The 15,567-nt window shown below is 36.1% G+C and overlaps 1 protein-coding gene across 1 annotated transcript; it reads right to left on the reverse strand.

The window, feature by feature from the left end:
- Positions 1 to 9,886: 9,886 nt before the first annotated feature.
- LOC143573314 (pumilio homolog 1-like) lies at positions 9,887 to 13,886 on the reverse strand. The gene is made up of 8 exons (XM_077058226.1): positions 12,903 to 13,886; positions 11,617 to 11,758; positions 11,423 to 11,530; positions 11,142 to 11,354; positions 10,923 to 11,033; positions 10,652 to 10,846; positions 10,385 to 10,559; positions 9,887 to 10,304 (listed from the first exon to the last, which is right to left on the reverse strand). Exons 1-8 carry the CDS (start codon positions 13,781 to 13,783, stop codon positions 10,237 to 10,239), a joined length of 1,893 nt encoding a protein of 630 aa, XP_076914341.1. The 5' UTR covers positions 13,784 to 13,886; the 3' UTR covers positions 9,887 to 10,236.
- Between the last annotated feature and the right edge of the window lie 1,681 nt (positions 13,887 to 15,567).

Genomic DNA, 15,567 nt, shown 5'->3' on the forward strand with positions numbered 1-15,567 from the left:
ACCAGGAGTACCTCGTCTCAAAGGGGCTTACCGAAGAGGCCGCATTATTGTAACAACGAGGAATACAAAAAAATGTGCGAATTTTAACGATTTTCTTTTCTTTTCTTTTTGTTATGTATTTTTTTTCTTTTTTTAATTTTAATGTATTTTTTTATTTATTAATTTAATGAGTTTTTATTTGTTTAATTTAAGTGTAAGTCGGAAAAAAAAAGATGACGTGACAATGTGATAGGGCTACAAAATCATTTGCTGACATACATCGCATGTCACTTATCTCTAATTTATAGCCCCTTCACTACACATAGTCTTATTGTTAAAATGATCGTCAATATATAACAAATATAAAAGTAAATATTTTCAAGTTAAAGTTAGAAAACGGTCTTGATTATGATTGATGGAGGTTCTCGTACATATTTGGATAACACGGTGTCGGGTCCAAAGATATTTCAGTATATTTAGGTTACCGGCCAAGAATATAAGAACCAAAGCTTTGTATAAAAGATATATAAAAATTATACATATTTTGAGGTTACCTCCACGTTTGTACATTGACATTTTCTTTTAATATATATTTTGGTGTTCTACGACGAGGGCTATGGCCAGCTAGGTATACCATACTTGCAGTTTTTATTATATTATATTTGTATGTACGCATATACATATAAAAATTATTAAAACTTGCAAGTATGTGAGTCAAAAATAAGTTTTGGACTTTTATGGCGAGGAGTATGGCCGTATGGCAAGCTAGGTATACCATACTTGCCAATTTTTGTTATATTTTTATTTGTATGTACACGTCGACTGCGTATAAATAATTATTAAAAGTAACAAGAGTGTGCATGTACGTCAAAATTACAAATGGCGTTGTAATAACTAATACACATAATGACATAAGTGCAAATTCTCAAAAAGAAATATGTGATAAAACATTAAGGTAAAACAGAAAACATTAAAATTTTATAAGTTTGAAATAATGGAAAAATAACCGTTTGCGTTTATAAGTTTTTAAAATTTTAAGAAATCTCTTTCTCTCACAACGTTGACATTTTTGTAGTTTTAAATATAACTAGAGTAATTGTTTTTTAATGTAATTACTTAATTTAGTTGAATAATCATTTTATATATTGTTCAAATACTATTTTTCAAGTATGCAAATAATTACGTTATTGTTCAAGTAATCACATTACAAAGTAATTATGGTAGTAGTTATACATTTTAATTGTACTAGTAATTTTATATTTTATTAATAGTTGTTTTATATAGAGGGTAATTATCTGTGCAAGTGTTAGTCTGTTAACGAATACGAACGAGGAGCATGTTCGTGTTCGTTCATTTAACTTCAACTAACCACTAACATATAATCAAACTAATTGTTGTCTACATGTTTGTTTATTAAAAAAACTGACATATTCGTGTTTTTTCATTTAAAAATCTAAACGAATAGTTTACGAACACAAACGAACAAAAACCAACAAAGTTAAATGAGCATTATTGAATAAACATAAACGAAAGCAAATAAACATAATTGACCAAACATTAACGGATGTTCATGAACATAAATGAACGAACAAAACGTGTGTTTGTTCGTTTAGGGGGTGTTTGGCTGAGCTTTTAAAATTGCTTATTTGCTTATTTGCTTTGTGAAAAGTAAAAGCAACTTTTGAAAAGAGGAGCTTTGCCAAACAAATTTTGCTTTTCAACAAGCAAATAAGCAAGTTTTAAAAGCTCACCCAAACACCCCCTTAATAAAATGAACAAAAAAAATTGCTCATGCTCGTTCGTTTATTAAATAAACAAGCACGTAGAAACTTCCGGCCAAGCAGTTCATAAATGTTGGTTCGTTTACCTGCCTACGTGTAACTAAGATAATTATCATGCATAATTAGCTAGAGTAATTTTCTTTGTTAACATGGTTGTTTAATAAGTGGATTAATTATCGTGTATAAGAAAAATAATATTTATATGTACGTGTGAAATTAAATGGATAAATAGGAACTTATGATTAGAAACATAATAATTTAATTTGAGGGGCCACAAGCTCTCGTTCATGGTCCCTACAATAGTGACCCAAAAACTCCCATGAATGTGACTTTACTTATTCAGGTGCCATGTTATCTGGTCCGTTAGCTCCACAAACACAGCTGCTTGTGGATGGTTTAAAAGAAAAGAAAATTATAAAAAGTGATTTTTTGAGAGTATCTATATATAAAACAAGTTATTCGACGTTACAATGTTAATATTTGCTAATCTAATCTAATCTTATTTTATACATTATGTTTGAAACACAACTCTAGCAAGTAAAGTACGTATAAGTTATAACCATCCCTAATATTGTTTGAAAGCCGTAAACTATCTGGTAATTTCCTTAGAATACATTCTTAATTTTTTACTAATATAATAAACTATTGACTAAGGCTACTTTCAAAAGGCTTATTTCTGAATTTTCTTCAACTGAATGATAATAAAGGAGCTACCTTTTTTTTTTCAATCTGTATACCTAATTACATATATTATAACTATAAATAATAGATGTATGTTGTAATAACTAACTTGTCTTTATGTTGAAAGCAGGTAGGAAATTCTAAAGTTTTGCAAATGTAGGTGAGAAAAAAACAATTGTAGCATATATATAAATATGTATGTATAATTGTTATACTGACGATGTTGGATTTGATATACATCATCATTAGTTGGATAATATATCTGAATTGTTAGGCAGCATATGTAAAAATATAGAAAAAGAATAATAACATGAACGTAAGGATTTTATGGGTCTAGACATCTAGTCAATCGGGAAATTATTAAGGTGTTACTTGTTTTCAGAGGTAAAATGTCTGCAATTTACGGACCACATCTGCAGACATCTGTAAAAGAAGATGTGGACCAAACCTCTAAAGTCTGTAAGAAGAAAAGTGTTTGTTTTTTAATATGTCTGTAGACTGCTAAAATAATTGGTGGTGGTGTATAAACTATGGTAGTGAGTGGTGGTTGTGGACAGTGGCAGTTTTAGTGGACGGTGGTGATGGAAGATGATGGACAGTGGTGGTGGTGGTGGGCGATTGGTGGTAGACGATGGTGGTAGGTGGTGAACGGTGGTAGTGGAGAATGGTGGGTGGTGGTGATGGTAGACGGTGGTGGTGGTCAACGACGGTGGTGGTCAACGGTGGTGGTGGGAGGTGGTGGTGGTGGTGGTGACGGACGATGGGTCGTGGTGGTGGTAGACAGTGGGCGGTGGTAGAGTGTGAAGAGGTTTGAAGAAGTTGGATATTGATTTATTTTTTAAGACCATAAAAGCATATTTTATGTCTTTTTTAAGGAAAAAAAAAACAAACTGTCTTCAGAAACTTATGTCGGTGTGTCCACAGACATAAGCTCATTACAGACCTTTTAAGAAAAAAGAAATAGAACCCAAGTCCACTGGCAAGATCAAAGTAAGTCGTTTTTAACATAGTGTCATCTCAAATTGATTTACAAAGAACTCAAATTAATCTATTTATTTTATAGTTTTAAACACTAATTACAATTAGCATGGGACGTTATAAATGATCAAATTTAAAATATATAAAACGATTGTAAGCTTTCCTTTAGAAATTTAACTTTTTATTCTCGCATGTTGTTAGTTATGTTGGGTTCGTAGGCCTTGTTGGCCCGGTTTATTATATGAAGTCAAAAGAGGAGATGGGTGTGGGCGGTCGGGCCCAAGCCCGACCCGGTTTAGATTTCTTGCATAATAATTTACTAACCCTAGTTCAGTCTCTATATAAACAACATTATGTACTTGTAATATTTGGTCACTCAATAAAGATATACCTAGTTGCCACCCGTGGACGTAGGTCAGTTTAGACCGAACCACGTTAAATCCTCATGTTCGTTTATTGCTTTCGTGTCGTGTTCGGTTTCGTGTGTGCGTTTAATCCTAACAAGTGGTATCAGAGCTTAGGTTCGGATCACACGAAGAACACGTAGAGTCGCTCGTTACCGCCGCATCAGAATCGGTAAGGGTCGGCAGATAATTAACCGCTGCCACCGAGTTTTGTTGCTGCCGCAACAAGTCGTCGTCAGGGTTTACGGCCGCCGTCGCTGTCCGACGTACTGAGTTGAGGTTCTGTTTGAAAGTACTTGAGCACCGCATCGCCACCACCGCGACCTCTCTTGTTTACTCGGTCAGATCCAGAAATCAAAGATCGTCACCGTGGACTCTAAGGCAGGTGTCTAGCGTCGCTGAGTTCTTGATTGTCTGTTCAACCATAGCTTAGAATTGGCGAAGTTTAGTTTTGGTAGAGAACCTGTGCGTTTTCGGAGTTTTGAAATTCTCCATTGTTTCGAGCAGAGACAATACTTGGGATTGAACAAAGTGAAAAGGAAGCTGAATTATTATTTTTTCTTGGAGTTCGTTGCTATCAAGAAAAAGTAAAGGAATATTTTTTCCTTTGTTGCAATCCGTATAACGTAAAAGAAAAAAAAAGTCTTTTTTAGTTTTTCCTTTTGTTAATTAACCGAGAGAATTATTTGGGTCAAGAGCAATTGAATCAAGATCCTATTTTTGAAGAACAGTTGTTAAATCAGAAGAAGCGTTAAAGAAACTTAGAACCAGTACCAACCGCGTTTGTCAGGTTTTATCGTTTCAGTTTAAAGTTTCAGTTTTCTGATTTTTAGTTCGTTATTCCGCTGCACGTTTAAAATAGGTTGATTTTTAACAGAGTTCAGTAGAACAATCGTTAAGTTCAGGCTCGTGTTGCTGTGTCTGTCTCTGTTTTATCCAGTTTTTCGTTTTAGTCATTGCCATGGCAGAAGACGGAAAGGTTTCGATACAGAAGTTTGACGGACAGAAGTTTGGTTGGTGGAAGATGCAGATTGAGGCACTACTTTGTCAGAAAGACTTGGATGTAGTGTTTGAGGATGAAAACCCAGAAAAGTTGTCAGAAGCAGATTGGAAGAAGTTAGACAAGAAAGCTAGGGCTTGTATTACATTGTCGTTGTCGGAAGATGTGGCGTTTAACGTCATGAAAGAAACCACAGCCCGTGGTATGATGGACGCACTATCCAACATGTATGAGAAGCCTTCGGCAGCGAATAAAGTCTATCTTATCCGAGAGCTAGTGACAACAAGAATGAAAGAGGGTGGGTCAGTTACAACTCATATCAATAATCTTAATTCGATCTTGTCCCGCTTAGTGTCAGTTGACATTAAGTTTGATGATGAAGTTCAAGGCCTCTTGTTATTATCCTCTTTGCCCGACAGTTGGTCGCAAACAGTGACTGCAGTTTGTAGTTCGTCTACAAATATTACTTTCGATGGGATTCGAGATCTGATTCTGGGAGAAGATTCAAGACGCAGAAGTTCAGGTGAATCATCAGGAAATATGCTAGTCACAGAAGGTAGAGGTAGGGGAAAACAGCGAGGCAGTGGGAGCAGGAAGAGGAGTCAGTCTAAGACTCGTAAGGATATTGAATGTTGGGGTTGTAAAGAGAAAGGACACTTCAGGAATCAGTGTCCGAATGGTAAGAAAGAGGTGAACGTTACAGAAGACGACACAGATGACGGGGTCAGTAGTGATGAGGCTTTGGTTTGTAGTGTTGAGAGTAGCGTTGATGCTTGGGTGATGGATTCTGGTGCATCGTTTCATGCCACTCACTGTAGTGAAACGATGAAGAATCTTAAATTTAGGGATTTTGGAAAGGTTCGACTAGCGAATGATGATATTTTAGAGGTTACGGGTATGGGAGACGTTGATTTGATAACTTCAGCCGGTACTTCTTGGACTTTGAAAGACGTGAGGGTTATTCCAAGTTTGAAGAAACGTTTGATTTCAGTTGGGCAGTTGGATGACCAAGGGCACGATGTTAAGTTCGGGAATGGGCAGTGGAAAGTAGTCAAAGGGAATCTCGTTGTTGCTCGTGGAAAGAAAATTGGTTCATTGTATATGGTCGGCATGTCATCGAAAGGAGTGGATCTAGTTTTGGTGAAAGACAAAATCCGGTTCACAGAATCTCGTGGGCAGAAGAAGGTTCGTTTTGCAAGTAACAAACCCAGAGCCAAAGTGAAGATTCAGGATGAACGAGCTAGGAAGGTTAAATCAGTTGGGGGACATCGTGACAGTGGGAGCACAGGTCGTGTTTCAGTTACAGTTCCAGGTCGACAGTGGATTAAGAAAACCAGTATTCCAGCTGTAAAAGTCTCTCCAGTGAATTACTTGTTGAATATGGAGAGTGTTTGTTCTCAGAGTATCTCGGGATCCGGTAGTTTGTTTCAGTGGGAGCCGGTAGGGACAGAGAACGGGTCAGGGGCAGTTTTAGCCGTGACTGACGTGTTGGAGCTCCGGGGAACTTCAACGGGCCTTCAGGTTAATTGATGAGAAGGCGGTGGCAACTAGAAGAAGTTTAATGTTCAGATTACAGAAGTACAATCAGGAGTGCAGACGAGAGTACTCAAGGCCTCCGAGTGGGAGATTGTTGGGTTCGTAGGCCTTGTTGGCCCGGTTTATTATATGAAGTCAAAAGAGGAGACGGGTGTGGGCGGTCGGGCCCAAGCCCGGCCCGGTTTAGATTTCTTGCATAATAATTTACTAACCCTAGTTCAGTCTCTATATAAACAACATTATGTACTTGTAATATTTGGTCACTCAATAAAGATATACCTAGTTGCCACCCGTGGACGTAGGTCAGTTTAGACCGAACCACGTTAAATCCTCGTGTTCGTTTATTGCTTTCGTGTCGTGTTCGGTTTCGTGTGTGCGTTTAATCCTAACAAGTTATGCAATATAAAAAACAATTGATTTTCATAAAGGGACCAATCTAACTTATGCAAGTTTTCACGTTTATTGACCCTTTCTCCTAGAAAACTTCGGTTAGATCGCATCACTTGTGGTTAAAGATTTTGTCATCTCTCGACTTCCAAATAAACCATAAAGTTGATACGTTTATATTATTATAACTACAAAATGTTTTCATCGGGGAATTCTAAGCAACCATACTGTATTAATTGCTTGGTGCTAAAATATACTGTTAGTTCAATTCAATAGTGACTAATATTGAAAAATATTGGTGAGGTTATTGTTTTAATTGTTGATATTTAAACATTCAGCCGTTAATAATTATAATATCAATTCTAATATAATTGTGTTTGTTTTGTATGTTGGATTTGGTCTTCAGTTTGGGCTTGACTCATGCAAGATGGGCTCAAGTTCTCCATGTTAACTTGGAGATAGTTGGGGTTGGAGCCTAAGCACAAGAAGAAGAATTGGGATGGCTAGTAGTTGTTTCGGATCCTGATAGTCGTGTGATCGTTTATTATAAAACTAAGGGTTTTGTCCTATCGATCAGTTGGTCTTGCTCCTATCTTGTTTTTTCTCTACCGTTCAGTTTAGGGTTTGAGCGTTTATGGTTCACATTGATGTCCCCGTTGTTTTTACGAGTATATAAGTTTATTTTGTAAGATCATTGTGTTAAAGACCAGAGCTTAGGTTTTTGTTTCTAATCTAGAATCTAGATTGTATATTTGTGATCTTGTGTATTTCTTGTTAGTAACATTTGTGATTTGGGTTTAGTAATAAGAGATTCAATAGTTTTGACACTTTGAAAGTCTCCATAGTTGAAATGTTACACCATGGTCACATGTTCCATATTGTCTTAGTCTATGTGTTATGAAGGTGGCATCCATGTGCATGAGTATTATGGACTTATGGAGCATGCTACACCACACTGGCCAATTTATATGGGTAGCCATAGGTCATAGGTGGGGAGCGTCACCTAACAGTGTTGTACGAAACAAATGGTGGGTTCACTTCACTATCAAAGAAAATATTGGGTAACCGATCAAAAAAATTTACCTCGACCCATTTTACCACTTCCCTTTTTTTTTAATTTTAAATAGCTTAATTATTATTTTAATGGGGTAGTGACTAGTAACCCATAACACTTAAATTAACAGATAGCCAGTATAGTAATGACGTGACAGAATAACTAGCTCTTGTTAGTTATCTCACAACAAACAACCTTAGCTAAATTAAAAATGAATTGTTGGCTAAATCAACACCTTTTACCATTTTATATAAAAATATCTTTTTTTAACAATATATACAAAATGTCTTGAAAATTTGGGTGTTACATTTGAAATATTTCTTAGAAAATATATTTTAGAATGTTCAAACGAAATCCATTTAAAGAAGTAAATCTTTCAATGAAACTAAAAGAGAAGTCAAAAGAATGATTATTTGTGATGAATTTAAACAAGTGGAAAATACTTATATGCATTAGCGATATAAATATGGATTTTCTAACATATACTCTAAGGGCACATAACATTTATTATGAGAATATTTTTATTAAAATTAATATTTAATATTAATTTCATTAATTTATAATAACTACCATATTTAACATTTTATTATTTCTTTATAACTTTTCCTTCCATTTATGACTACCAAAATAATTTTTTATTAATTCCCTCTAAAATTACTCTTTAATCATTTCTAATTTTCCACTATTTTTCTATTTATTTATATGTAAAAAATATTAAAATATGAAAGTGGCTTTGTTTTACACCGAAACTAACAGTGGCTTTACTAATATTAAAATATAAAAGTTTAGGGCATCAAAAGAAGTAACTTCATTATTATATGATAATAAAAGAAGCATTTTCAACATTTATAATGAAAGATTCGGTTGCAATCTACTTCACTGTAAATATCAGAAGCATGCCGATTTTGACATTTTCTGAAGTTGCGATTAGAAGATCTACAAAGTTTGCAATGCTTTATTTGTCTCGCTAATTCCTTCCTACTTTTCATTCGCTTTTGCCTAGGTCGTCCCTATGTTTTTAGATAATAGGGCATTGAACCAACTCAACTGATTAGTTATAGGATCACTGTTTTCTGCAAAAGATGATGTAATATCCAAAGTTCCTTCTTTGTATGATTGAGAGACGTTATTGAATTGAGCCTCTTCTCGACTCCATCGTGATACCCAATAACTAAAAGGAATTTCAAAGTAACCTGTATGGAGAAGAACACTCAAGAGATGAAGACAAAGTATCCCGACAAATTCAATAGCATCTTCTTCAATAGGAAGCTCATTTAGATCCAAAAAAGCATGTCCATCCGTTTGTAGAGTAATAGTAATGTTTGATATCATTTAATTTTAAAAAAAATAGATAGATAGATAATAAAAATGATTGTTTGATAATGAATACTTATAGGTTTTGCTTTGGTTATGTTCTTAAATGCGTTTTGGATGTGCTTCAGTTTATAAGGTGCAAGACTTTTCACATGAAATGTAAAAACAGTTTTCGTAGTCAGTTAGTCACTATGTTTGTTAGATTGGTATATGAATGTTTATGTTGTCAACTGTTTTCCCAATGCAAGAAGAAAAGTAGCCCGAATCATTCTTTTATGTTTATCGGGAATGTTTCCTGAATGCTTATTTTGATTTGATTGCTTTTCAAACTAACGTCAGTGAAGTTTGTTTGTTTTCTGTTAATATTATGTGAAGTTTGCTTGTTTTCTGTTAATATTATGTTTTAAAGTTTTATATTTCCAAACAAAATACACAAGCATGAACGATGCAAGGTTCAATCTTGAATTGATCATGTGGTGTGTGTAAAGCATGTGCTGTGACTATTACCAAGCCTCGAGTCAAAACTGGTAGTAGGTTTTTAAAAGCTCAAATCAAAATTTCAAACCAATAACAAATATCAAAAATCACAACTAATAACAAATGGCCATATTCCATACATTTGATATTAGTTGTGTTTTTTGAGCTTTATTATTTGGTGTACAAAGTTATTTTCAATGCGAGCTTTTGAAAACCAGATATAATGTTCTGATGATGGCATGGTGCATACAACTTTAATGAAGCATTCAAACAATCGAACTGACAACAAAACAAGTTTGGTAACATAAACATAAATCATAAAAACCCTTACAGTTTGTACAGCCTCGACCGACAATCACCACATACACAAACTTATGGTTTAACCTCTGCAACGGGCGCCACGGGTGTGTTTCAACTTTCACCCTTCGAGCCTTGGCTAAAGACTCGAGTCCTAGGTATACAATATATATATTATATCCTTAAAACTACCAATGTACATGTTTCATAGCTACAACCCGTTTCTTATTTGCAAAAGATCACATCTCTCTCTCTCTCTCTCATCTGGATGCTAAAAACGAACCAAGAAACACAAACCATCCATACTTCAGACTCTCAGTTAGCTGTACAACTCAACATCATGTTACATTAAGCAGTAGCTGCGCTGGCGGCGGCGGCAGCAGCAGCATATCCCGCCATAGCCCCGATCCTCCTTTCTGGAAAGTCATCAGACGAGCTCGTTAGAAAACCAAAATGTATAAATTGAAAGATAAAAATCAGAAGATAATGTGTGTACCTCCAGCATCAACAAGTTTCTCGACACGAGCGACTATATGTTTTCCATAAGTATATTTCTTGAGGGCGTTTAAGTGAACCTTAATACGATTAAGAATCATCTCAAGTTGCTGGTCATCGCATGTTTCTAGAACTTTCTGAACGACGTAATTAGCAAACTGATCTTTCATCATCACCTGACATCACAAAATGTATCACAATAAATATATAAAGCTATTAAATAAATGTAATGAGAACTTAAAATGTTTTTGTTTAATTTAAGACAAACCTGAAGTGGTTCATTTTCATCAGTAGTGCCTAGCATTTCAGTCACGAGAGCCTGGCGTTCTTCCGGTGTACCAAAAGTCAAACATTTTTCAACAACGTTTGAGGCAAATTTCTGTTGACTCATCTGAACTATCTGCCCGGTTAGTTGATCTATAATACACTTACGTTCATGTGGCTTTCCATGTTCCAATACATGCTGTCACAATATCAACAGTAGTTAAATATACCAAATTTATCAAATATTAAACGTACCTGTTATCTCAAAAGCGTACCTGAACGACATAATTTCCATATTGATCTTGAGCCAGCATATTAATTGATTTCAAGATTTCATCCATCACTAAGCTTTGTGTATTAGGGTCATGGCAATGCTCCAAGACTCTCTGTTACATAAAATATTTCAAGAAATTTAAATATTGCCATTGATCAAATGATAAAAATCAGTAATAAACAGAATACTGAAAATAAGAAATTTTTTTTCTTTTTTTTACCTGTATGACATGACAACCATATGGATGGGTTGACAATGTTACAACTTGATCATAAAAAGTAGAGATTATAAAATGAATAGCATTTTCTGGTACACACTCAATACACTTTTGAATAACATGATTGCTGTTTTGATCACGCACACAACGCATCACGTGGCCGTCAAGCTCTGTAACCATCTTTGTTTGTTGGTCAAGGTCAACAACCTCGATAGCCTACATGAAACAAAATTAAAGGTAATCGAGCATATAAAAAAACTCTGATACTAATAAAAATTGATTACCTTTTGGATAACCCGACAACCATACATCTGAAGACTAAGTGTTAGAACATGTCCGTTGAGCTGATCAGCCAGTTCTCTTGTTTGAGTAGCACTTCCATGTTCAAAAAACTACATAAAGTGAAGTCACAAAATTATAAATGATTAATTTATTCCAAAACACAAAGTAACCTTCAAACAAATATGCATTATCTTACCTTCTGGACAACATAATTGCCAAATACATCAGTCATTAGTGAGTATGCTTGAGGCATAATTTCATTGAACACCATGTCTTTCTCTTCTACTGTAGCGGTTTCAAGCTTTTGTTGAATAAAACGACTTCCAAATTGATCCGAGCTGTTCAACAAAGCATTTTGAGAGTTCTATGTAAATGTGCAAATTGGAGTTGTGATAACCATACAATCAGATTCTTGAACGATTTGCAAATTCAGAATGTAAAGAGATTAATATATAGAATGACAATTTTAAAAAGCATGGTTCCTAAAATGCTAAAAGAGATTTAAAAAAAAAATTCTCAAGCTATGCTAAAAGAAGACACATGAAGCGATATGATGCCAGCTCAAAAAGTCATTGCTTAAGTGGCACGTTGTGTGGAGTGCATGTTACAAGACCGCTAATAAGTCTTTGGCTAAAACATTATGCCCATGTGGGTGAGTGGGTCTTTCACACTCTGAGAGCGATAGGTAGCCATACTTCTCATATATAACAGTGACAAGCGATCAAGGTCATTCACCCTCATGTTACTCTCTCTCTCTTAGATACTTGTCACTTTGGTTAAACTCCAATACTCATTTTCACGCCGAAGAGTGGTCACAGGGAAACCCTTACTGTGGAAAGGCTAACAATGATCTTTATTTGCATAATTCATTGACTGATTAGTCAAAATGTTCAAAATCAGGTCCCATCGAAGAAATTATGAACATTTCTGGACTAAATCAACCAATGAACCGTGGAAAACAGACCGCCGTTAGTCTCTCTGGAATTCCCCTTTAAACAACCTCCGATGTGAAAATGCTTATCAGAGCTCAACCGAAATAATAAGCATGTAAGAGAGAGTGGTGAGAGGGTGACTCCCATGGATCGCCTGTCCACATAACATGTATGGTTGCATGTCATTGTCAAACTGTGTGTGCCCCATATTGGCATAATCGCATTAATAGTGATGGCAGACGATCTCAGTGCTCACGTAGCATGCACTTCACAATGTTTGCCATGTGAGTGAACCACCATGGCGGTACCCAACACAATCACCCGTTGAGTCAAGAGTGTCATAGGCTAAATTAATTTAAAACACCGGGTCTGTTATCATATGTCTATCATATATCTAATTCACCTCCAAATAAACGATTTTGTTACAACTTAAGACAAATTATTTGACCTAAAAAAACAAATAATTGGAAACAGAATCTGTTTATTCATACATTAAAAGCTTATTATTATGCCTTCACTCAAGTTAAATCAAAAGGCAACAAGATAGAACCTGAATTCAACAACATGCCCTGCAATTTCTGAAAGCTCAAAACACTTGGTTTTATTACTCTTGAACTCATCTAGCAAAGAAGATGCAAAACTTTCACCGACTATATTACAAATCCCGGATGGAAACCGCAAGCTCCGATCACCATGCCGGGCCAGATTACCAGGCCCAAAGGCAGAGTTATGCAAAAGTGAGCTGCCCAATGGGCTTCCAGGATATGACATCCCAGGCCCATAACCAGAGTTTCCATAGTAGCCATGGTTAAGACCATAATGAGACTTTTGAGGAGATAGCAGACCCGCCAAGTAAGCTTTCTGAATTGCTAGTAACTCCCGATCGATTGTTGCATCATTCAAAGCCGATACGTAATCACTTGATCTTAAATTTTGAAGGTACAACGGGTTGATAAGTCTATCAGGCCCCAAACCAAACCCACCACCATTGTCAAACAAAGGCGGTATGTTTACACCGCCAACGTGATTTGCCATCATGGTTGGTGATGCAGGACTCATCATATAACCACCGCCACCTAGACCGTAAAAAGACAGACTTGAGGGGGACCCTACCGAACCATTGGTGGGTCCCTTCATGTATGAATTCACAGGTGACCCGTGACCATTGATCGGCCCACCACTTTTTCCCATATATCGGGCAGCGCTTTGAACCCGCATCTGTAACTGGGCCTCTTCATCCACCATACCATTATTCGAAATATTCAAATTGGAAAAACCAGATACCAAGTCCGACGGCCCGTTAACCCTCCCTCCCCCAACCGCAGGCACCAGCGGGCTACCCGACCGAGCCATGAGCTGGGGATCAGGAGTGGTGGTTCTTGACAAAGACGAACCGAGAGCCGATGCATAGGCGTGTGAACCGGACGACATCCCCTGAAGATGCCCAAAATGGGAGTCAGAAAGATCAACACTTTCATCAAATGCGTTACGACTGGCCGGACGAGACGGCTGCCTGGAACCGGAAGCAGCCTGACTAATATCATCCTGTAATGTATTCAATAACTAATATTATTACTAATCAATCAATCAATCAATTCCTACAAGTAACACACAAATCATATCTCAACAAACATAAAGGCAACAATTTTCTACCAATTCAAAACAAATTTAAACTATTAAGTGAAAACCACAACCTGAATAATCTCTGCAATGCTCTTCTGCCTGCTACTCCCCAACCCCAACCCAATAAGCCCGTTATCGCCCCACTCGGGCACGCCCTGAGTATTCTTGAGCTTCCTCGTATCGCCAATAGCCGAACTCCCGCGCTGCGAAAGGCGCCAATCGTCTTTGGGCAAAAGCGGGGGAGGGAGTCTAGGATTAAGATTAACATTGGCATGATAATACGAAGCATAAGCCGGATCAGACCTCAGCTCCTCCTCCGAATACTCACCGCCGAATATTCCGGCGACCGCATTCAACGATCCTTCCACCGTCGGCGGCGCAGAGCCACTCCGGTACATATTAATGTTAAACTCTTCGGTGTTTTAACCCATCGATCGCATTCCAATATCAGGCATCATCTTCAAAATCAAAACTTTTTTAAGCTAAACTAATATAATAATAATCTTTAAAAGTTTTGAGCTTCATCTGATAATAACCCATATGTTATTATTTCATCAAATTCTATATAAACTTAGTTTTGTTTTGGCCATTTTGAGTGTGGAAAGAAAGAAGGATTGGGGGGTTTGTAGGAGAGTGATAAGCACGGGCGTGGAGTGATGAGGGCCGTTGGATTAAGAGAGCTGATGGACGGCGTAGATTGGGTTTTGTTTCTTCATACAGTGGGAACCTAGGGTTTTGGCTTCTAGTATTTTATTAGTAAAATGTATCATTACATTACATTACATTACATTACATTATCGTTATGCTTTTATTTTTCTCACAAGGTTGGCTACATAGTTAATGGAACAGTAATAGTAATAGGATTTAGACCGGTCGCGTTGGTTTTGACAACTTTTATATTAGTATAAAGCCTGAAAAAAAAACATATTTTTGAATTGATTCGGATATATGATTTGCAGTGACAGAATTAAAATCTCAGAGGTAACGTTTAAATTTTTTTTTGTTGCCGTATTTCATATAATGTAAACGATTTTTTCTTTGTCGTATTTCATACAATAACCGATTTTTTTTTTATCGTATTCATACAATAATTTTTGTTTGAAGTTGGTGCCGGCCCGATATCATCATTTTCTTGGAATTTTCGTTTAAAAAGATTGTTAATATGACTTTATCACTTCATCTTCCAAATTCCCTAATTTTAGAAGAAACAAAATTTAAACCATAAATCCCTAATCAGTTCCAATCTAGAATTAAACCATAAATAACTAAAGAATTACAATTATCAATATCCAATAAACCGTAATCAATTATTCAAATATTCAATTGCTCATAAATAATTCCAAGTTAATAATTGATACAAACAAATTAACAATTTAGATAAAAATAGAAGAATATCTAAATTGAATAAGTAGAAGTCGAACTGTGAAAGAGGGACTGAGGGAACACCGGCCATTAGTTACTTGGTTGCAGCATGGAGGTTCAGTGACCGGATGAACAATAAACAATGAATTTATTTGGTTTGGGCTTTAATTTGGTTAGGCTTTAAACTTTGTTTGAGCTTTAAGTGATTATAGCCTTTTAATTTGGCTGGG

The sequence above is a fragment of the Bidens hawaiensis genome, unplaced genomic scaffold (genome assembly GCF_021521415.1).
Source record: "Bidens hawaiensis isolate Kalapana, Puna unplaced genomic scaffold, B.hawaiensis_p1.1 tig00026376_1, whole genome shotgun sequence".
NCBI lineage: Eukaryota > Viridiplantae > Streptophyta > Magnoliopsida > Asterales > Asteraceae > Bidens > Bidens hawaiensis.

What these genes read in the sequence shown, in the direction of transcription:
- LOC143573314 (XM_077058226.1), bottom strand. Translation starts at nt 13,783, where the DNA reads ATGTCGTCCGGTTCACACGCCTATGCATCGGCTCTCGGTTCGTCTTTG. An exon ending in GCAATTATGTTGTCCAGAAG is followed by an intron (nt 11,531 to 11,616) that starts GTAAGATAATGC and finishes CACTTTATGTAG; the next exon opens with TTTTTTGAACATGGAAGTGC. An exon ending in ATGAAAATGAACCACTTCAG is followed by an intron (nt 10,560 to 10,651) that starts GTTTGTCTTAAA and finishes TTGTGATGTCAG; the next exon opens with GTGATGATGAAAGATCAGTT.